Source organism: Lepisosteus platostomus, chromosome 11 (genome assembly GCF_059453375.1).
Source record: "Lepisosteus platostomus isolate fLepPlt1 chromosome 11, fLepPlt1.hap1, whole genome shotgun sequence".
Classification (NCBI taxonomy): domain Eukaryota; kingdom Metazoa; phylum Chordata; class Actinopteri; order Semionotiformes; family Lepisosteidae; genus Lepisosteus; species Lepisosteus platostomus.
In genome coordinates, this window is record NC_142621.1 from 30,690,605 (window position 1) to 30,712,858 (window position 22,254).

General features: G+C 40.4%; 1 protein-coding gene across 1 annotated transcript in view; it reads right to left on the reverse strand.

Moving 5' to 3' along the window:
* frem1b (Fras1 related extracellular matrix 1b) overlaps window positions 1-21,636 on the reverse strand; it is a 63,090-nt gene extending 41,454 nt beyond the window's left edge. The window contains exons 1-11 of the mRNA XM_088599109.1: window positions 21,141-21,636; window positions 17,996-18,499; window positions 15,048-15,142; window positions 14,575-14,879; window positions 10,823-11,022; window positions 9,707-10,030; window positions 8,195-8,303; window positions 6,127-6,258; window positions 1,702-2,046; window positions 966-1,108; window positions 670-866 (exon numbers count right to left, since the gene is read on the reverse strand). Coding sequence (XP_088455235.1) covers window positions 670-866; window positions 966-1,108; window positions 1,702-2,046; window positions 6,127-6,258; window positions 8,195-8,303; window positions 9,707-10,030; window positions 10,823-11,022; window positions 14,575-14,879; window positions 15,048-15,142; window positions 17,996-18,229 — 2,084 coding nt within the window. The 5' untranslated portion in view covers window positions 18,230-18,499; window positions 21,141-21,636. The remainder of the gene's footprint in view (window positions 1-669; window positions 867-965; window positions 1,109-1,701; window positions 2,047-6,126; window positions 6,259-8,194; window positions 8,304-9,706; window positions 10,031-10,822; window positions 11,023-14,574; window positions 14,880-15,047; window positions 15,143-17,995; window positions 18,500-21,140) is intronic.
* Window positions 21,637-22,254: the final 618 nt, after the last annotated feature.

The following is a 22,254-nucleotide window of genomic DNA, read 5'->3' on the forward strand; positions in this document are numbered from 1 at the left end:
TGTAAAGAGTGCTTCTGTGCCTCACAAATGACTCAAATGGCAAAGGCAGACTCCTGAGTTTAGCAGAGTGCTCCAATCCAAGTGTTGTGGGTCTGTGTCTGGTTCATGTTGCTAGCCAGGCTGTTGTACACAACTGGCTGAGCATAGCTGACGTAGGAGAGCAATAATCGGTCAGGGCTCTTTTGGCTCTCATCAAACACGGCACCCTCTCTGGCTTCAGTCTTGTAGTGATGAGGTGCCTCTCTTCCAATTGGCTCTGAATTAGTGTTAACTTGTGGCTTTTTAAAGGAAGATGAGGGTCAGAGGGGTCTCCTTTCTATCCTCTCTGAGGTCATGAGGATCATAGTCGTCGAAGGAATGAAGATACTATACCAGGGAACTAATCATGGAGATTTCACCATTACATAAGCACTTATCTGTGCTTTACCAGACTTTAATCTGCTTTTACCATGATATTTCACTTTAAGGGTGCACACTACTGATTGGAGGACTTTGATAAATTATGTACCATATATCCCTTCAGTGTTAAAAAGTACAAAATGATATAACTCAGACCAAAAGATCTCACACAAAAAGCACACTAACTTTATTTTCCTCAGCTGTGTAAGAATTTCAAACTTTAAACATAACTGGCACTCCCAAAAGACTTGGTAAAGAAGCACAGCATACCCTGGTGTGGTGGGAGAGAAGCACGGCTTGGTCACCAAGTACATGAGGTCAGTGTCCGGAGACTCAAGGTCCCTGAAGTGCAGGTGGCTCTTGGTGATGTAGGCAATGTCGGTTTCCTTGACTGTTATTGCGCGTACACTTCCGGAGACTTCTACAGGCAGCTGGTCCTTCACTGGGGAGATGTGAATCACCACAGTCTTGTCGTTGAGGAAAAAATAACATTTGGATCAAGAAAATGGGGAATTCTGTGAAGGAGAAATATTTACCTTTCCATAGTAAAAAAATAAATAACTCACATGTTTGTGGGACAGATTGGGGGGCTGATGACTGTCGGAGAGAGTGAACTCAAAGGAGTCCTCAAAAACTTCCTCTCCCAGGTGTCGGTAATAAATGTACCCCTGAAATAGGTCTCTTTGTAGAAAACTCTTCACTGGGACACCTGTGTGTAAAAAACAAACAAACTGTACGGTCAAGAAAAAATGTTTTCCAGGAGATAGGCCAGATTTCTGTTCAAACATTATTTCTATTCATCAGAATCTTTGACATATATCCCAAATGCTTCCAAAATGAAGTTTCTTAGCCTTCAGTATCGATGAGGAATATTTCCAACCTTTCAGTGTACCAATTGCAAGTGCACAAATTGATAAAAAAAGTTTAAAAATAATAGATTGTGTCCTTCTGGTTCTTTATGCATTCCTTGTACACAGGCACAGCTTAGCTAACTACTTCCTGCATTGGTGTATAAAAAAGGAAATGAGACAGGTCACAGCTTACTGGTTTTGGCACTGTTCACAGCTATGAAAAAACTGCAGTGTATTGGGGGTCTTTGGTTGTGGGCTTGAATCCCAGGAGGGGCACTGCTGTCAGACTTGAACATGTTGCTTCAGCAGAATGAGTTTATAAATGTAAGACACTTCCAATAAAGGTGTCAGACAAGTAAATGCCTACATTGAAAGCCTACATTGAGAGCCAAGTTATGTTTTCTTTAACTGTGTTGCTAAAGACTGTCATTAGAAAGCACAGTGTACTGGCCTGGCTGATGGGGAGAAAGCTTCTTGATGACCTCTCCTGCCATAGGCAGGCTGGTGAGTTGGTAGAGGATGTAGTCGTCACTAGAGTCGAGGTCGGAGGCCAGCAGCATGTACTCTTCTACCAGCACGGTGCCGCCCTCCTCCACCTCGAAGGCCACATTGTTGATGAGGAATGGTGGCGTGTCATCCTTGGGGAGGATGTTGATGGGGAACTTGTGTCTCAGGCTGTGGCGCCCATCAGAGATGCGGAAGACGATATAGTCTTTGGTGGTGTCGCTGTCTGAATGGTGGTACTTCACCACACCATCCTTGATGTCCTGCACCTTGAACATGAACCCTTTTCCTCCTGATAGGAGAGAAGAAGGACTGAAAACCTGGCAGTGGATGATGAGTTGTATTAGAGTTCCTTATTTCCTGGTCCTTTCAATATTGGGATTTCATGTCTGCCAAGCTCTTACAGACGTTTTCACAGAAATGTTTAAATTAACCTTTTTTTTTCTTGAAAAAGCCAACTTACATCCTTTTCAGCATTTATATAATTGGTCAAAGCTATAAATTAACACTGCTTCTGGCACAAGTCATTTCAATATGCCGGTGCCAGTGACTGGAACAGTCTGTAGAATGAGATGAAACTGTTCACTGCTGTATCTGAAGGTGCTGTCAGTTCTGTGAACTCACATTCTCTGCCTGTCTCTTACACATGCTGACACTCAATATCATACAGTATACTCTTCTGTTATATTACATTACAATTATTTACTTCTGTTGTATACACTATTCTTTCTTTCACTGCTTTCTCTTCTGTGCAGAAGTGATTTAAGTCTCTGAATTGGCCCAAAATTATTATCATCAGTTCCTGGTTTCAATCTTTATAGTTATAAATTGCTGTAATTTCAGGAAAAGGCACCCTGAAAATAAATAACTGGGCCCATACAGAATTTAGTTACCATTTTATTATTCCATTAAGAGTGACTTGCACCTGTGTCTGAGTAAGGGTGATAACTTTCTAAGGGCAGCCTAAACAGCTGTAGAGGAGCAACACTTTCTAAATAATCTGAGGACAGACTGAATGGGGTCCTGCCTTTTAAATTATTTGCTAGGATTTCACATAATACAGTTTTTATTAAACTGAAGGCTGTATTCAACAAGTGGTTCAAATAATTGATCAAATATTTCAATCAAGGTCCAATTTACCTAAGTAATTAAGTGCTCAGCTAGAATGGATAAGGGGAGAGGCAACTACACAGGATCAGGATTGAGAGGTCTTGGTAGCATAACAGTGTACTCCTGTCAACACATCTGCTTCATAGACTTCAGTGAAAGGGGGAAACTCACATTGCTTGAACAGTAATGAAGTAATTCTGTGTTCAAATCACTGAAAAGAAAATTGCCAAAAATACAGAAAGAATTAATCTGATTTGCACAAAATGTAATTGACAATACTGTGTTAAGAAAATCAATGATGTCAAATGGAAGACCATATTTAATTCTGCATTTTGTATTTAATTTTGTATGTTCGGCTGGAATTTTGTTATGTTAATTTTGTTAAAAGCTGGAAAACACTAGACATTCTTCATTAGAGCTAACTGTGTTAACAAAAAAAAATAAAAAGACAAAATAGAAAAATACTAAGGTGAAATGCATAAGGCCTCCACAGAAATGTATTTATTAGATATTATTAGGAGTGTTGTACATTTTCTGTCCATTATGTCATTCTTTTTTGGCTGATCATACAGAATGTATATTCCAAGAAATATACAGTAATCCCATTAACAGACTTCCAAGAATTGTATGACAAAGTTATTAAATTGAATGCAATTTTCATATAAGAGGCATTTTCAAATAATTTATGTTGCAAAAACACATTTTTACTGGTGTGATGTTAAATGTAGAGATTAAGGTATGTTAAAATTAGCACATCAATTAAGACATCGTATTGCACAGCAGCAAAGCTATTGATATTAGAGAAAACATTTTATATATCAGTTTTATTAATATGAAATTTGCTCAGTTAGACTTGTTTCAAAAATGGCATCCTATCTTTTTGTATTCTCAGTCAAACCTGCATTAACTAGATTGCTTTGTATGTAGTGGGCACTTGCTTTTGAAATTGAATTGTGGAATTGTGCTGGAAACAAAACACAAAAGTTTTGTGGTAGCCTACAGGCAACAGCTAACTATCCCCAGTCTGTCCTCCCAATTGGTGTAATGGACTCTTTCCCAAGCTAGTGAATTTCAGCCCAATATGAGAGTGGGCCCCACTGTGTGCCAGGGAGACAGAAGGTTAAGGTCATCAGACAGCTTGAGAGATGAATGGTCTCACAGTAAACCTAATTAGTAACTTTACCAAGGGAAACAGTTACAAGTCCATGGAAAACTTGGTAATTGGGCCCAAAGGTGGCTATGGGCATCAGGCCCAAAATATGCTTAGTGCAGGTACCCAACTCAGAGGACATTTTATGGAGGGAACAACAGATTTCCATTTGGCTAAAGGCATTGGACCATCTAGTGGAGAGTCGCATAACATAGGAGTCTCAACATTACAGGGCCTGAGTATCAATTCCCAGTCTGACTGAAGTTCTCTTGAGTGTGTTTGTAGCCAGGCCTCATCTGTCCAGGATATAAGCACACAGGTGCTTTTTAAGAGAAAAGCTCCTTGAAGCCAAAACTGAAATATTTTGATGCGGTCACATGCCAGCAAGTTTGAAAAACATTATGAGCAGTTAAATGAAATGTGGTGCCAATGGATCTGGCATTGAAGAACATACTGACGATGGTCGTACTAGATGTAAAACATGATTTGGGGTGGAAGGCTTGAGGACACCTACTCAGGAAAATAATAAGAGCTTGTAAACTTTACAACACATTAAGATGAAAAATCGCTACAACTTAGTACATTGTACTACTGCAAACAGGGGGTATTGCAAACTACTAGGACAAACTACTAGGACAGATCTTTTGTTTGATCTTTCTTTTACAGAATCTGCTTTCCTAGCTTTCTCCTCCCTTGCGATCCTCTTCCTTATTTCTCTTTCTATTTTTATTCTTCTGTTTGTGTGTATTTGTTAGAATTTGTTCAGCTGAACAAAAAAGAAAATATTCACACAATAGTTTTAAAATGATTTAAATGCTATCATATCCTTAAAAAAAGTTTTCTGAGCAAAGAATTGAATATTTATGGTCAGTTAAAAAAATGGCAGAGTTATTTTTCTGTATTTAACCATTAAAGTTTTTTAATAATAGAGCCTGTATTTAACCAAAGCTTTTTTTAATAATAAATAAAATGAATGTATCAGTAAGTCTTTCTTAAACTCCGCATCAGGCTGTACTTTGTATAATAGAACAATTTAGATCACGTATTCTTCTCATGTTGGTGAAATGTTACAGACAGCATTAAACAATATTTTACTGTCAAAATGAGAAACGTAACTTCAAGTAAAAAAAAAAGAAACATTATCAATCAACCACATGAGAATACCCCCTTGTCTCTCAGCATCGCAGGTCTAAAAAAAAAGTGCACATCTTGCATCTTCCCATGTGCAAATGGCATAAGTCTTAACAATCTGTTTCATTCAGGGGCTTTGTAAACAAAGCATGGCTGCGGTGTGCACTGATGTGGAACAACAGACGTCATCCAAAAAATGTCTTGCAAAGGGCCCCTGGCAGACCACTGACAACATGTTTTACACCTGATTAGTAAACATACGCAGCCACCTTGCATATGTTTCATAAACTGCAGACATAACTGATGGCAAGCAAGTCTAAAACACTCATGCAGATACCCCGACACATGCTTGCAGGTCAAGGTCACTGCCAAAATTCAGAAGAAGCAACAACAGGGGTTGTTGCAAAATGTTCTTTGTATGCCTCTCATAGTTGTCATAATTTAAGTAGCTGTACTATACAGTACCTTACCTCATCTGAAAGTTTAGAGGTCAGTTTTTCACGATTAAAATCTCTGTTTTGTACTGACACTAACACAGGGGTAACACACCCTGCATAGTGCATGGAGCAGAGATCTGTGCCTCTAAGAGAGGCCTATGGGATGTGTATATCTACACACATTTACAGTCAACAGACACTTTAAAACGTACAGTATTATAGCTGCATAACAGATATTGCTTACAAGGACACATCATTAGGCTGCTAGCACATCACATGTTTTCAGGTGAGAGTGAAGTATCTTTATCACTCTTTAACAGTAACAGGTCTGTATGAAGTTTTGGTCAAAGATTCTTGGAGTAAAGGTGAAGAATGACACCTCAAAGAGACCAATTTATTCTGACTACAAAACTCCTAAAACATAACTTTCCCGTTCACATAATTGCAGAGTAGGAGAGCTTGAGGAATCAAATCCCAACCTGGAGAGTACAAAGAGTTCTAAATCTGTTTAACAAAGAGCTCTCTACAAAGGATCTCCCCTTACCTCGTACACTGAGGCGCCCATGTAGAGGTCCATCCACAGCCACCAGATAGACAGCATTAATGTTGTCATTGTCCACAATTTGCAAGTTCTCCCAGGTAATTGGCCTCGACTGACCCTCTAACAAATCCAGCCCTGGAGAAATTAAAAGAGCTTCACTTCATTTGTTAATTATTACATCAAGAAACTGACAAAACATTGACGAGACTCAAAACATTTTAATGTACTGAGCCTATAACAGGCAGCTTTCTTTGTGTATCCCATACAATAGTTTCATATGAGATATAAATGATTATTCTGCTGCCTGATGTTATGACCAGCTTAAAAGTAAAACAAATAACTTGTTTTTTTTGTTCTTGTAAGGGGTTAAATCCTCCTGCACTTCAGAACTGGGGTTCTAAACAACTCCAACAACATCCTAGAATTGAATGCTTTGTGAATGTTTGGAATATTTGGTTAGATAGGCTTAACTTGGTTGGTTAATGGGTAGCTTCCTGGCCACAGACCGGGGAGACTCAAACCCCATTCAGACTGAGTGAACCAAGCGGTAGCTGCAAGGTGAAGATGGAGGAGTAATAATAATAATAATTAATAATAATTGCTTACACTTATATAGCGCTTTTCTGGACACTCCACTCAAAGCGCTTTACAGGTAATGGGGTCTCCCCTCCACCACCACCAATGTGCAGCATCCACCTGGATGATGCGACGGCAGCCATAGTGCGCCAGAACGCTCACCACACATCAGCTATCAGTGGGGAGGAGAGCAGAGAGTAATGAAGCCAATTCATAGATGGGCTTCATTGGTTAAGGCCAATGGGAAATTTGGCCAGGATGCCGGGGTTACACCCCTACTCTTTTCGAGAAACGCCCTGGGATTTTTAATGACCACAGAGAGTCAGGACCTCGGTTTTACGTCTCATCCGAAGGACGGCACCTGTTTACAGTATAGTGTCCCCATCACTATACTGGGGCATTAGGACCCACATGGACCACAGGGTGAGCGCCCCCTGCTGGCCCCACTAACACCTCTTCCAGCAGCAACCTTAGTTTTTCCCAGGAGGTCTCCCATCCAGGTACTGACCAGGCTCACACCTGCTTAGCTTCAGTGGGTTGCCAGTTGTGAGTTGCAGGGTGACATGGCTGCTGTAATGCTTGAGACGAATGCGAAGGGAGGCATTTGAGTTCAGTATATATGCAGTAGCTAGTTTCATAATGATGGTGATTAGGTGAGATTAACTTCTGGTTATTTATCCTGAACTTCAGTTAATAACTTCCTTGAACACACTAGGAGTTTAAATGGTAATGACTGCTAGTAAGAGTACACATTGGGATCTATAGTTAAAAGACTCCTGCTTCATATCAGGACTACGTGATCAGCCAACAGTGACAGTTTAACTGGATTTCTCTGGGCATGTTACAGTGACCCCAGGGCCTCACCAGGAAGCTGTGAGCTTGTGTTGCTGTCAGTGAGAACTTTCCCCTTCTGCTTGCAGAGTGGGGTTCATAGTGTGAAGAAAACAGTGCAATGGAATAGTACAAAGACGAGAAAAGGATATGAAGTGAGATCTGTATCAAACAGGAAAAGCTATTACAGCATATCAATACTACATTTATTTTCATAACTGGTGTCACTTCCACAAAATGTGTTTCAACTCTGGACCTTGAATAAATGACACATATGGCAATGCAGCTATTTAAAGAAAGGTGGGAACGTTTTAAAGAATTGTGGGATAAGTCTTTGAGAACATTAGGTTTTAAAGAGGAGCTCAGTATATACTCTTAAGCCTTTATATCTAATTACACTATAAACTAAAAACTATGCGTTTTTATGGAAAGGTGGCAAAACACCACAGTGCAGAGAACTGTCAGGAAGCTGAAGAGGCATGTGTACAGTACGTCACGTTATATTGCAATAGCACCTCAACCTTTGCCATTATAGTTCAAACAGCTAGTACCATTAAAAAGGGTCTTACAGTATAGTACTTGCAAGGGGGAGTAGTACAAATAATTATGTCTATGTGGTCATAGAACCCAAGTGCCTGTCTTTTGATCATGTGATTTACAGTACCCATATTCCAGGAGACTCGTGGGGCATTGGTCTCTGCTACTCGAAGCGAGAAGTGAACCATGATTGAAGGGCTCCTTGTGAAGAAACCATCAATGGCCTCAAACTCAACCTGTAAAAAAAGTGCAGAAAGGTGTTGGTCAAGCTGCCAGCCTGTGCCCAGAGTGCCCAATAAAGGCAGGGTGTTCAGTTTTTAAAGATAGTGAACTGCTAAGTGCCCTTTGGTAACTGCTTAAATAAATAAAATCAATTTCAGAGATCTTACTTTAGTCGCTTTATGTCATTTTTGATGAGGAATTGATTTGTCATGTTTTTTATTTTAATCGCAATGGACTGAAAGGTCAGACTTAATATGAAAGAGCCTTATTAAAGGTTTTATTAGATGTTTTTTTTCACCTGGACCCTTCCTCTCAATGAATCTTTTCGTAATTACTGTTCATCACCTGATGTGTTGTTATAGTTATTAATATGTTTGTCTGAAACGATTATCAAAATCACCATTCATTTATGCCATTGTTTATATTATTGAAGCAATTTGGATGTACAGTAATTTGCTCAAGGGTACTGCAAAGCAATGTCCCACTCAAGTGTCAGGGTGCTGACCCCCAACAAAGGTTGAGGGGGGCAGTGTCACAAAAAAAGTGCCCCAACTGGACAAGGAACACCCGCAAAAAATGGATTCTGAAAAACTGTAATAGAAATAATACGTTCATTCAAAAAATTTGAAAATTTGGGAGAACAAAAGTTTTCAAGGGAAAAAATTGCTTCAAGGATACCCTTTTGTTTCAAAAAATTGGCAACAAAAATGAACAAGAAAAAGTTGGTTTCAAGAATGCTGCAAAGGTAATTCACAAATCACAATTCACAGTTCACCACTGTTTGGGTTTAACTCTTCCGTCTACAGGTAATTTATGACAAGTTCAAATACAACTCTTTCCTTTACTTCCCTGACTGACTGCAGTTAAGGGGTTTAAATCCCCTTTTTCCACCACGATGTAAGGTACAGTATCATCATCTCCATATTCCAGATCCCAGATGTTGCGATAATAGTACAACAACCACTGTGATTATTTTCCTCTAAGCAAGGGAAATACTTTGGGTGTTCTTCAGTTATTAAAGTATATTTATATAAAATATTTAGGGATAAGAGCCAATTCATCATACCAAGACTTGAGCCCACAACCCTTTGGTTATAAATCCAGAGTTGTCTATTCTAGTGTGACTCACTGCTACACAGTTTCAGTATGTATTGCTTGTACACTGATAAAGAATGTGCTATTCCAGTATTCTGTCTCAAGATTAAACCTACACCAATCTCTCCTTTCATTTACTGTAGGTCACTCTACACAAATTGAAAAACTTACAAACATCTTTGGTCAAATATGTATAACGTCATTTTAAATTTCCCCTCAGTTTTCCTATTACAGTACATGTTCATTAAGGATGTTGTAAATACCCCCACTGTCTTAAGTGGTTTGATTGATGCATTTGGTCTCCCACTTCATACCACTCTACCTCGTAGTTCCTCCGGTCTGTGTGACTGCTGTTGGGTGGCTGGTAGGCGATCTTCATCTCATTCAGGTCTGGCCAGCTGAAGGAGGTCACGGGCTTGGTGTGATCATCAAGGTGGGTGATGTAACCTTCAGAAGGAGGCTTGGTGACATTGAAGCAAAGGCCGGACTGCGGAGTTTCGTCATCCTCTGCATCCAGTGCGGCGGTGGTCATGGGAGTGAGAATGAACTGGTCAACCTCTAGGATGAATGTGGACATGAAGGCCGCTCGGGGAGGCTGGTTCTGCATGGCACCCCGGATCACCACTGGGATCCAAAAACTCTCTGTCTGGCCATGTCAAAAAAAGGAAAACCAGGAGATGCATTAGTTGTGTAAGCACTGCATTTTAAGACGGTGAATTTCCAGTTTGATAATTCAGTCAAACCCTAAGTAAGAAGGAAAAGTGGTGTGATCCAGATTAGTGAGTTTTAAAGGCAGTAACTCACTTGGCTGAGGAGAACAACGACCTGTCCACAAGGAAGGGGCTGAGAGAATCTGTCCCCTGCCCCTCCCGATAATGAAGGATAAGCCAGTGAGCTACTGCAAGAGCAGAGATGTGAAAAAGACACTTGCAAGTGGGGAAGCATAATGCCCTGATATTATGCTGCTTATGCAGGAGTGAAGTCCGAGAGTCATGAGATGAAATCCAAAAGCGGGCAAGGGGGACAGGCAGAATAGTGTGCACAGCAGACAAGAGGAACAGGCAAAACACAGTCCAGGGTTCTAGCTTAATGAAGAAAGGTTCATGGTCCCGGGGAGACACTGTAGTGAAACACAGGGAGAATCCAAAAGCATAGTCATAGGCGAACAAGCAGGGTCAAAAGCTGAGTAAACACAGAAGAATGTAACAAGGATGGGGGTAATCTGGGAACAAAGCAGAGACAAAGTGAGGTCAGAAATCCACAGAGAAGTGGATGGGAACTAGAGGACTAGAGACTTGGGAGGCTCTTTGTAAATTCTATAACAGAGCCCATTTCACTGCCAGATCAGATCTTAAATAGCCCTGCTCCACCTGTGACAGGAGTGCTAGTAAACTGTGCATAGGTCAAACAGGCAGATTCACAGGACTCCCATCTTTACCTCCAGCAGGGCCCTGGTGGCTTGGTCTCGGAGCTCCACACGGAGAGGGATGTAGTCAACTTCTGGAGATGGTGGATTTAGGTGCTGGTACTTCAATCCCATTTGCAGGAAGTCTTCACAGTTGGCCTTCAGAAAATGCACTTCCTTGATGCCAGGCAGACAGGCTTTGTTGCCAGGGCAGAGCAGTCCTGTCTGTCTACCTACAGCAACAAGTGTTTTGGGAAGGAAGGATGAAAAACAGATGTATGGAAGATTGTTATATTTTTCAGTGCAGTTTTGTGGCTTTTCTATGATTCATAGCCACAATAGTAATACTTCATCTTGCTATTCATTATCAGAAACCTGCTTATTCCTGCTGAGAGCTGAAGCAACCCAGAGCCTATCCAGGAAGTAAATGCTTTGACTACACCCTGTAAAGAAGACCATTCTAACACAGGGCAGATGCATACACAAGGGCAATTTATAGACATTTATAGACTCCAGTTAACCTATACAGTATGTCTGAGTGGCAGAAGGAAACCTGGTGAACTGGCATCATACTGTAGGTCAGACTAGAACCCGGGAGAAAAATCTATGAGACACAAGATTCACAGGATTAACTTGTGGTTATCCACATGTGAATGTCTTTATAACACATCCAACTAGTTTCAAATAAGTGCTCAGTTTGTTTATAGGACAAACATTTGTTTAGAGGACAGTTAAGCCATTAAATCACACAAGAGTGAGACCACAGAAAGTCTGTCAAATCAAGAGAGAGCAGCAGTAAAACTGTTTAACTAGTAAAATAGAATGAAAAATAAATCAAGGAAATACTGATAAAGAAATCCCATAGGTTTTGTCATGGTTCCACAGCAGCTACAACATGTGTACTGTGCAACCAAATTTCAGTCTTTTTGATCTTGGGTTCAATGTAAATATCAAAGAGAACTGAAACAATTTCACTGGGAAGACTTCCAAGTCCAACCACATTTAAAGAATGTAACCACATTAAAGCATTACCAAACCTTTAAAATTGATCCATCATTAGCTGGTCCAATTATAATATTTCCTTGCCACACAAAGAGAATATGAATACATATGTAGAACAGGTGAACACATTTTGACTCCCTGCTTTTTCTACGTTCAGCCCTTTTTTAATGGTTATGTGTGTTCTGTTAAGTAAAAACATCTAAATCCCATCAGTGGTTGTACTATATATTTGTGCAGAATCTACATACTGTATACTGAATCACGTCGCCAGTATTGTTAGAGACATTTATTTCATGTGAAGGGTGATCAAAAGTACAGTATGAAAACCATCACTCTTTCTCCCTTAAAAATCGTATACACATTTAAAATTTAGTCACTGGTGCTTTTTTTTGGAACCTGAAACTTGAAAATTGCAGCCAATCCTGCAAAGAAAATCCTACAAAGAAAGCAATGCAGCAGTTTTATGCAAAGGCTTAATGTCTATTAGAAAAGACATTTATAATAGTCAACATATTTTGCTGGCACTTTATCTCTGTTACTCTTCATTAAACTTAAATTAGTCTTCTGTAATAGAATGCTCAATTCGTTTCCGTCTGACAGCTAAACACTGTTTAGGCAACTGACTGGCACACAGGAGACATTATGAAATTGGAAAAAATCTGCAGCTGAAATACTGGGCAATGATCTTCTGTTTCTTGAGTCTGAGAACCTGAATGAAATAGTGCTCAGCAAGCGAGTTATTCTAACCCTCAAGAAAGAAATACAATATTTAGCTAGTATTCCACTTCTGCATGTGAACTGCAAATGAAACATTATGGGAGGCAGACCACGATCCACAGAAACAGAAGACAGGTAGGCTTTTGGTAGGTATAAGACAAATCCAGTGGAGGTAGAAAGGAGAAAAGAAGGTTGAATGAATCCTTAAAAGCACAACACTAATCCTTATTAAAGCATAACTTAATTACAGTTTCACACCAAATCTCTTTATACCATGGAAAACACAATAGGGGCTTTCTTTGGGATGCTGGTGTGTTGGAATGAGTTGCACCTCAACCACCTCACAGGCTGCAGGGACCCAGGTTTGATTCCCAACGCAGGCCTTTGTCTGTGTGGAGTTTTAATGTTTTTGAGGGGTGCTCCAGGTTCTTTCCACAAACGTGCTGGCCTGCACCATGGCCCTCTGATACATTGGTGTCCAATCCAGAGGAGAGCAGCTATGTGCTCTCAGTTCAGCCTTGCATTGTGTGCTATTAAAAGGAGGTTAAAAGCCGGCAGCCATATCACCCTGCAACTCACAACTGGCAACCCACTGAAGCTAAGCAGGTGTGAGCCTGGTCAGTACCTGGATGTGAGACCTCCTGGGAAAAACTAAGGTTGCAGCTGGAAGAGGTGTTAGGGGGGCCAGCAGAGGGCGCTCACCCTGCGGCTCATGTGGGTCCTAATGCCCCAGTGTAGTGACGGGGACACTATACTGTAAACAGGCGCCGTCCTTCGGATGAGACGTAAAACCGAGGTCCTGACTCTCTGTGGTCATTAAAAATCCCAGGGTGTTTCTCGAAAAGAGTAGGGGTGTAACCCCGGCATCCTGGCCAAATTTCCCCATCGGCTGTTATCAATCATGGCCTCCTAACAATCCCCCTCTGTGAATTGGCTTCATTACTCTGCTCTCCTCCCCACTGATAGCTGATGTGTGGTGAGCGTTCTGGCGCACTATGGCTGCCGTCGCATCATCCAGGTGGATGCTGCACATTGGTGGTGGCGGAGGGGAGTCCCCATTACCTGTAAAGCGCTTATATAAGTGTAAGCAATTATTATTATTATTATTATTAGAAATTTCCATCTTGCCTCGACCCTCACATGATAAGCTGTATACTCTCATAATGGGTGGATGTAGGGGTCAAAAGTAAGAACATAAGAACAATTACAGATGTAAGGAGGTTATTCGGCCCATCTACTGTAGCTTGTTTGGTAGTTAGCAGTTAATGAATCCAAGGATTTTGTCCAGTCAATTCTTCGAAGAAGCAGTGGTACTGGCTTCAACAACATGGTTGGGTAACTTGTACCATTGTGCCTTCTGCATTTCAATGTTCATTCTGAGGAATTTTAACTGAGCTGACTTTATCAATGCCTTGAGGGTCTTGAAATTTTGTTAAAGTGCTTGATTTATTTCTGCTGTAATAACAAAACAGACAGACCATTTTCATTGAAAACATTTTTTATGATTTTTTTCATGAAACATGGACATAGTTGTTCAAACATTGGCATAAAGCCTAGTTTAAAAGATGGAAACAGTGAAGACACAGGATTATTTTGTCACTGCAGCTATGTACTGTAATGAAAATATGAACCATTTGCAAAAGCATCTGCAGCTGTCACTGCAAACAAGTGGAGTGTATTTTGATTAGAAATGTATGTAGTTACATTTCAGCAAAGAATGGCCACCCTTAAAAGAAAATAAATTTTAACTTAATAGCAGTGGTTCAAGGTTGTATAAATATGTATTTGACTGCACAAGACTGTTTTCTCACCGACTATGTGTGTAAGTCCAAAAAGTCCAGGAAGAGCAGCACATGTTACTTTTTTAAATGTAGGGATATACACAAAGCAGAACTAACTATAACCTTCTTGAAAGGCTTGCAAGAGGCTTGCAGTCATGTCAGCTATCTAGCTGATAAAATTACTCAGATGTTTCACCTGTATACTAAAATAATAAAGAAGTGATGCTAAACAAGAATGCCTTTAAACCAAGCAAATCTAGGTTCAGCATAATAGATACGTCTCACCTCTCCTGAGTGCCTGGCTCGGACCAGAAGGTGATACCACATCCTCTTTGCTTGTCTTGGCTGTATCCTCAGTGACGAGCTGTCCCTGAGCTGGAACATTGGTCTCAGACGTTATTAACCTCACGGTGCAGATGGTATCCGGAACGTGCCGGAAGGTTGCCACCTGACTGTCCAAGGGGTTCGACACGCCGTAGAATTCAGGTACTTCCAAAGGAAACTTTCCAAGCTGGATGAGACTGCTATTGGGTTCAACCACTCTCACTTTCAACAGAAATGAGTCCATGGTGGTCTCTGACTCAGCAAACCTTGGACATGAAAAACAGGTCCCGTTACTCAAACTCCCGCTAGCACTATGCAGATTACCTGACTATTCTAGTCTGAAACTGTGTTCATTCAATCAGAAAAGATTTATTTTTTTTAACCTTGTGCACCCTGAATACAGACATCATAACGTAAATAGAGACGTGACCCACCTGTAGACTCGTAACATGACGCTGTCCTCCTCCAGCAGCGGAGAGCCATTGTGGATGTACCGCACTTCATTGGGTAAGAAATGGCAGTCAAACACCTAACAGGCAGCGTAGTAAGACAGGTGGCCAGTGGAGAAGGAAATGAAACGCAACAAGTAAATCCTAGCAATCAATGCATTGCTTTGAATGCTCATAACAAATTGTCATGTTTTATCTACGATCCTTTTTTGTACTGCTTAATCCAATTCCGGGACATGGGGGAGCCAGGATCTATCATAGCAAGCAACAGGCACAAAGGAGAATGCAGTTCTATACAAGCGTTTGGGCACCTCTGGTCAAATTGCACGTTTCACAGAACCTATAAGTGAGAAGAAGTTAACACGACCTCTGTAGAGCACAAACTTAAACATGACATATTTCTGCACATTGTAATTCAGAAGTACTATTTATTTTTTTAATTTAACAGATTGTAAAAAAAAATTGATTGACTTGTTAGGCTTTAAATTAAGCCAGATGTAGACAATTCCAGAGTTGAATACATACACTGACCCTCCTAACCTCTCAGGATGTTGTGCCTACTCTCAACAACCATAGGCTCCTCTAAGCAGCTGATTGAAAATAAAAATAATTGAGCCTTACAAAGCAAAAGAAGGCTATAAAAAGATATTTAAATACTTTTAGCTTGGAATTTCCACTGTGAGAAACATAATCAAGAAATGGAAGTAAAGGGCAATGGTTGATGTCAAAGCAAGATCTGGTAGACCCCTTCTGTGGTAGAACTACTCGTAAACTGGTCAGATATGCAAAGCAGAACCATTACTGTACAGTATATCACTGCAAAGGACCTGCAGAAAGGCTAAGCTGACACCAGAGTAGTGGTCCATAGGCCCACAATGCAGTGTTGCTTACACAAAAATTATTTGCATGGAAGAGCTGTCAAAAGGAAATCTTTCGTACAACCCCATAACAAAAGGCAATATCTAAAGTATGCAAAACAATATTTCGATAAGACAGAAACTTTTTGCAGCAAAGTGCTGTGGACTGATGAAACAAAAATCAAACCTTTTGGCCACAACCACAAAATATACATTTAGAGAAAAACAGGTGAAGCGTTTGAAGAAAATATACAGTACACCTTGCCAACAGTTACACACAGGGATGGATCTATTATGCTTCGGGATAGTGTGGCAGCCAATGGCACAGGAAATATTGTGTGGGTGGAAAAAATAATGGATTCAATTAATATGAACCTATCCTAGAAGCTAATGTCTCAGAGTCAGTGAAGAAATTGAAAAGAGGTTGGATAATTCAGCAAGACAATGATCCAAAGCATATCTCAAAATCAACCATGACGTACTTACAGGGACAAAAGATTAAAGTTTTTTGAATTACCTTCACAGTCCCCAGACTCAAATATTATTGAAAATCTTGGGGGGGGGGGGGAGATCTCAAACATAATGAGAATAATAGTAATTCCTTGCCCTGTGATGGACTGGCACCCCATCCAGCAGGTACCCTGCCTTGCACTAGTTGCTTGCCGGGTAGGCTCCGGCTTCCCGCGACACTGTATATGTAAAGCGGTTTGGCAAATGACATGACAATAATAATTCCTTACACTTATATACTGTAGCACTTTTCTGGACACTCCATTCAAAGTTCTTTACAGGTAATGGGGACTCCCCTCCACCACCACCAATGTGCAGTAATAGTGTGCACAGTGTTCTCACCACACATCTGCTATCAGTGGGGAGGAGAACAGTGTGATGAAGCCAATTCATAGATGGGGATTATTAGGATGCCATGATTGGTAAAGGCCAATGGGAAATTTGGCCAGGACACTGGAGTAAACCTACTCTTTTCTAGAAATGCCCTGGAATTTTTTATGACCACAAAGAGTCTGGACCTCGGTTTTACATCCCATCTGAAGTGCTGTAAAGCTTCATTTTACAGTATAGTGTCCCCATCACCACTGGGGCATTAGGACCCACATAGACTGCAGGGTGAGTGCCCCCTGCTGGCCCCACTAACACCTCTTCCAGCAGCAACCTTAGCTTTTCCAGGAGGCCTCCCATCCACAGCTGTTGAGCTTCAGTGGGTTGCCAGTTGTGAGCTGCAGGGTGATATGACTGGCGGCTAACTGAACTGAACCCAGGGCCGTAGAACTGTGAAGCAGCAAAGTTAACCAGTGCGCCACCATGTCACCCTATCTACCATCCAGTTAATCTGAAACTGCTTCTCCTGTTATCTCAAGTCAAATATTACTTACAGAATGCGTTATTCTGGCAGGGAAGATTTCACTCCCAGCAACAAATGAAACCACCATATTCTGAAGCATAATAATGCTAATAATAAAGAATAAAGTTTGGACATAATAAAGAATAGGATGGTTAAACACTTAGCTGCAGCATTCATACTTTCAAACTTTTCACTTCAGTTGAAATGCTACCCTTCATGCTATCCTTTTTACTCACTCCATAACAATGTCATGTCTTTCCATTATATTTCAGCGGTGGGGAAAAAAGACCTCTTTGCTGATTCACGGCAGATCTGAAGCTTTAAATTTGTAGAATTATATCGTCAGGAAATTTTAAAGGCACAATCAGTAAAATGCTGGAAATCACATAGTAAAATCATTATGGTCTAAGTGGTCATGCAAGAACCTAAGTTTCACTGCTTGGAGTGACTGTACTTTTAATATGCTGTATCTTATTGCTGTGCCTTAAACAGGTATAAGGTGAAGTAAGCTTAAGGACAGCCTTCTAGAGCTCAATAAAGTGTTAATTTTCACTCATTAGACTTGGTGGGGGGAGCAATTTTCAAAGACCCGAAAACCAGAGAACAACCTTCTTAGGCCCCAAGCTACCTTGGAATGAATACTGTGTGTTTGGGTGTTTTAGTATTAACACTGCTCCTGAAGTACAGTATTAGCAATATTGGTAATGAAGACTCACCTGAGGAGTCAGCCTCCCAGCTCTCTGAGTTATTGGCTCATTCAGCACAACCTCCACCTTGCAGGTGTCCAGATGTTTGGGGATGTTGAACTGCAGCTCCTTGTCTGTCACATACACTGCCTGCCCTCTGCCCACCTGGACCCCTGAATTCCGTCGAATGAGGCCCTGGGCCATTGCAGTCAAAGGGACAGACCACACAATGAATGCCAGCCCTAAGAAGACAACTGTCTTCATGTCTAGATTCCACTAGACACTAGAAATCCCGTAATGATAGGGCTGAGGATGGCCAGATGATGTGCTTCCACCAGAGGATACTGTCTTCTGTTTAGGAAGTGTAACGTAGCATTGGAAGGTCACCAGAAAGTAATATCTCCAGTTTTTGTTTTTGTCTTATTTCACCTTAAAGGCACCATAGAAGACTATTCTTGCATTGTCAACCTCTTTGGCTTTTTCAGAGGCTGATATCCTCCAATTACCAGCTCAAGGCTTGACCTCCGCTGTTGCCTGGAAGACAGAACACACAAGGGCGATAACATCCAGCTGAATGCATTGGCTTAAGAAAACACATTTAAATCAAAATGGCTTTCACCACCTCTCTGACTAAAGCACAATAATTCAGTGGCTCTCGTGAGTATAGATGTCATCCACTGAAATATTCTAGACACTTGAATTTTGTGTTCATACTACACAAAGTAGTTAACAAATAGTACTCCATTTACTGGAGCAAAAAGTTTAATGCTTGTAGTCTCAAAATATCCCAGGGAATGTGAGTCCATATTGTTGTCCTACAGTCATTGCTGAAAAGACTGTAAAGATTGTTGCGCTGGGGGTCCCAGCAGGAAATTTTGGGGATTTTATATAAGAAGAATTGTTTTAGCCTATTGCATTCCTTTTCTCATTCTATGGATATCTGCAATTGCACTTAAATTAGTGTGTACTGTATGGACATATATTCATGTAGCTCTTGATAGTTACTATAGAAGTCTTTTTTAATTATATGGGCATTCTTTCTATCCCAAGGTTGCTCTTCCCTGTGACAAAAAAGTAAGATCACCTGTGAAAAGAGATACATGTCTTTCCCCTGTGTGTTTAGCAAGCTGTCACTTAAAATACTTCATACACAGCTGCTATACTGATTTTGATTTCTTTAATTCTGATATTCTGAAGTGATGACAGGGTAGGACCATCGCCATTGTACTGTACAGTATGTTTTTTGTATTTTCCATGAAATGAAAAAGTTAAATACAAAAGCCTGACCATGGGTTGAAGGCATCGTGTGACTGATCAAAGCAGAATGCAAATAGAAGTTGACGTGACACATCATATCTGGACCGACATTAGGTCTGCGCCACTGAGCTTCCCCACGTGAGAGAAAAACCACCTTAGCAGGCGGCCAATGTGAAAATATCTATTAAACCAGGTTTCCAAAGTGAAATCCGGGGGAGGAATAGCAGGAGAAATGAGAACAAACATGAAGGAGCTTTATTAACACTGCTTTGTTGCTCTAATCATCAGGTAATGCTGCTCAATGCAGAGCTCACAAAACACAAAAATCTATCTTTGCTAACTAAAGGAGTTAACTTGTAGTTCGTACATTGTTGGAAGTTGAATGTGTAAGAACTCCTACAGTAGCTTTTTGTAAGTCAGCTCTTACCTGCTGTGAATGGCTGACATCAGAATATCAAGACATCCTATAAGCTTCTGCATTATTTAAGGCAAACAAAAAACAACATATAGTTTAATGTGTTTAACTGTTACTCATTAATCATAATGTGGTCACTGAAACATTTATTTAAATAACAAATTGCTAACTAATCTTTAAAATCCATCTTTTTTTCTATTTGTTTCTGGAAATGTGTAGCTTAACACCCTGTTTACAATGAAATATTTAAGTTAACAGTGTTCAGCATACAGGTAGCATTTGATTTCCATCTGTTAAATACAGGTTATCGCTCTTGCCCTGGAATCATCTATAGGGGCTGGAATTAGGGTCCTCACTCTGTCCAAATGCTGACCACATTTCTTGTCTTGTGGGTGTCTAGAAGAAGATGCTCTGCTATGCTGCTGAAACTGATGCACTGGTTTCTTTCAACATAGGCTGGATGAGATGAGTAGATTAATTAGATAATATCAACTACAAGAGCTGGATATGCCCAATGGCCTCTTCTTTCGGGTATTCTTTGTTATTTTTATAATTTTTTTGTACGTTTAATGTCCAATACTGTTTGAGTAAAAAAATATCTTCTTTATTGGAAAGAACTTAATAAGTCCCCAAGTAAACAATATTTTGTCTGTTCTCAAGAATAATGATTAAGTATTACACTACTCCAGCAAGTGCAGCAAAAACTGTAGCTGTTAGAAGGGAAAAAAGCATTTTTATCCTTACAGACAGAATGTAATATACTTATAAGGATGGATGAATTGTGGTAATGAATATAAGTGAGTTCTTGCAACTTTACCTGGCAAAAGTTAACTATGACACCTTGGCCAGCTCTAATAAAGGTATAACAATGATCTAAGTTGGCTACAGTAGCTGACGTTTTATATGCAAAAGACAGAATTAAACGTCTCTTTAGACAGTTCAGCCCCTATGGCAAGTGGTAATTAATATTTGTTCCCATAATACATAATACAGTATATACTACATAAACTGCTTTTGAGTAGTGAGGCCAAATTCTAATTTATTAACATAATCAATTTAAGCAATTGTGAATTTGATGATTTAGAATTAAACATATCCTGACCCAACAGAAAAAAAAACTTTATTTCCATGTACCACAGATTTTTTGCTTAAACATAAGTTACTACAAATTGTAGAGAATCAGTTTTTGGTAACGATTCCTTAAATAGTCTTACACCTCACATTGTCTGCCTACTCCTTACATTTTTATGCAACTGTTTCTTAGACGTATTTTACATTTCTTCCTCATAATTACTGGAAACATAGACCTCAAAAAGCCTACTTTGCAAGCAAACACCTTTGGCTTGTTATTATCCTTAAAATTAAGACATTGAAGAAACAGCAATTAGATGACTGCCAGCTTTTAAAAGGTTTTTGGACACAATGTTCTTTTGGAAAAGACGCTGTGCAGAGGTTTGCTGCCAAAAGTACACAGCTGACGTGAGCCGAGTTCTTGTCTCATACCTGCAGCTGGAGTCCTGCTCGGCCTTTTCCTCAGCAGTGGCGACGATTTAGAACTGCGTTCTGCCAGTGTGTCCCTTTTGAAACTAGAAATGGGTACGCACCCCCCAGCACCTCTGAACACAAACAAGGCGACAAAAGAAAAGTAAAGTTCCAGCCCTCAGTTTCTGCCCCCCGCACCAGCTTTAAGAAAAAGTGACTGAAAGGAAAAAAAAGAAGAAAATTCTTATCCTCAAAACACAGGAAATGTGCTGAACAGATCAAGAGCTCTCTATCGCTCTCCTGTGCTCACAACCACAGATGTTCCGTATTCCCCAAAGATGGCAATTCCCACACACCCCAAAGCAGATTCCATGTGGAAACCAAAAGGAAAAAAAAAAAACTTGGTGGTTGCTATTAGATACGTATTCTCAAAGGACAAAGAAAAAGTCCTGCAGCAGACCTGTGTGTGGCAGAGAAGCGGTGAGTTTTGTAGTATCCCCTAGTTGGAGTGATGGGAAAAGGGTATTGTACTAGAAAAAGAAAACATAAAGGGCTTGTGGGGGCACACACACACACACACACACACACACCCTCTCTCTCATGCACACATACACAAGTGATCCAACAGACATTACCTTCCAAAATGCCCTGAGGTGACCTGAAGGACAAAAGACATAAATCACCCCCACTGGGAGGCTCTTTTCAGCTCATTGTGGAGAACTGCACTCGTCACCTTTGGCTGCCTCCTTTCATGTCCACCAGCACTTCTGCAGCCTCGCTGTGGTGAAGAGTCACAACAGTGCTGATGAGCTGTCAGTACAGTAGGTTGCGTCTGCAGGGGGTTTCAATGTTTTTTTTTTCTAAAAGCAAAATCTAATTGAACTTAAAAAGTTTAAAGGAAGAAATCTGGTGTATTTTGTTGTTTTATTGACCTCAACAGTGGTTTGGAGAAAGTGCCAGAGTTTATATGAAGTTAAGAAAAGTGGACCAGACTGTCTTATTTCACACGACGACTGCCTCTGCAGCATCTTTGGTGTAGCTGTTAAAGAAGAGGTTATTCTCTTTTCCTGCTTGGTCCCCCTGTTGATCCTCATGTCCATCATCAATTCTAGAGGCATGTTGTTTATTTGCTGTG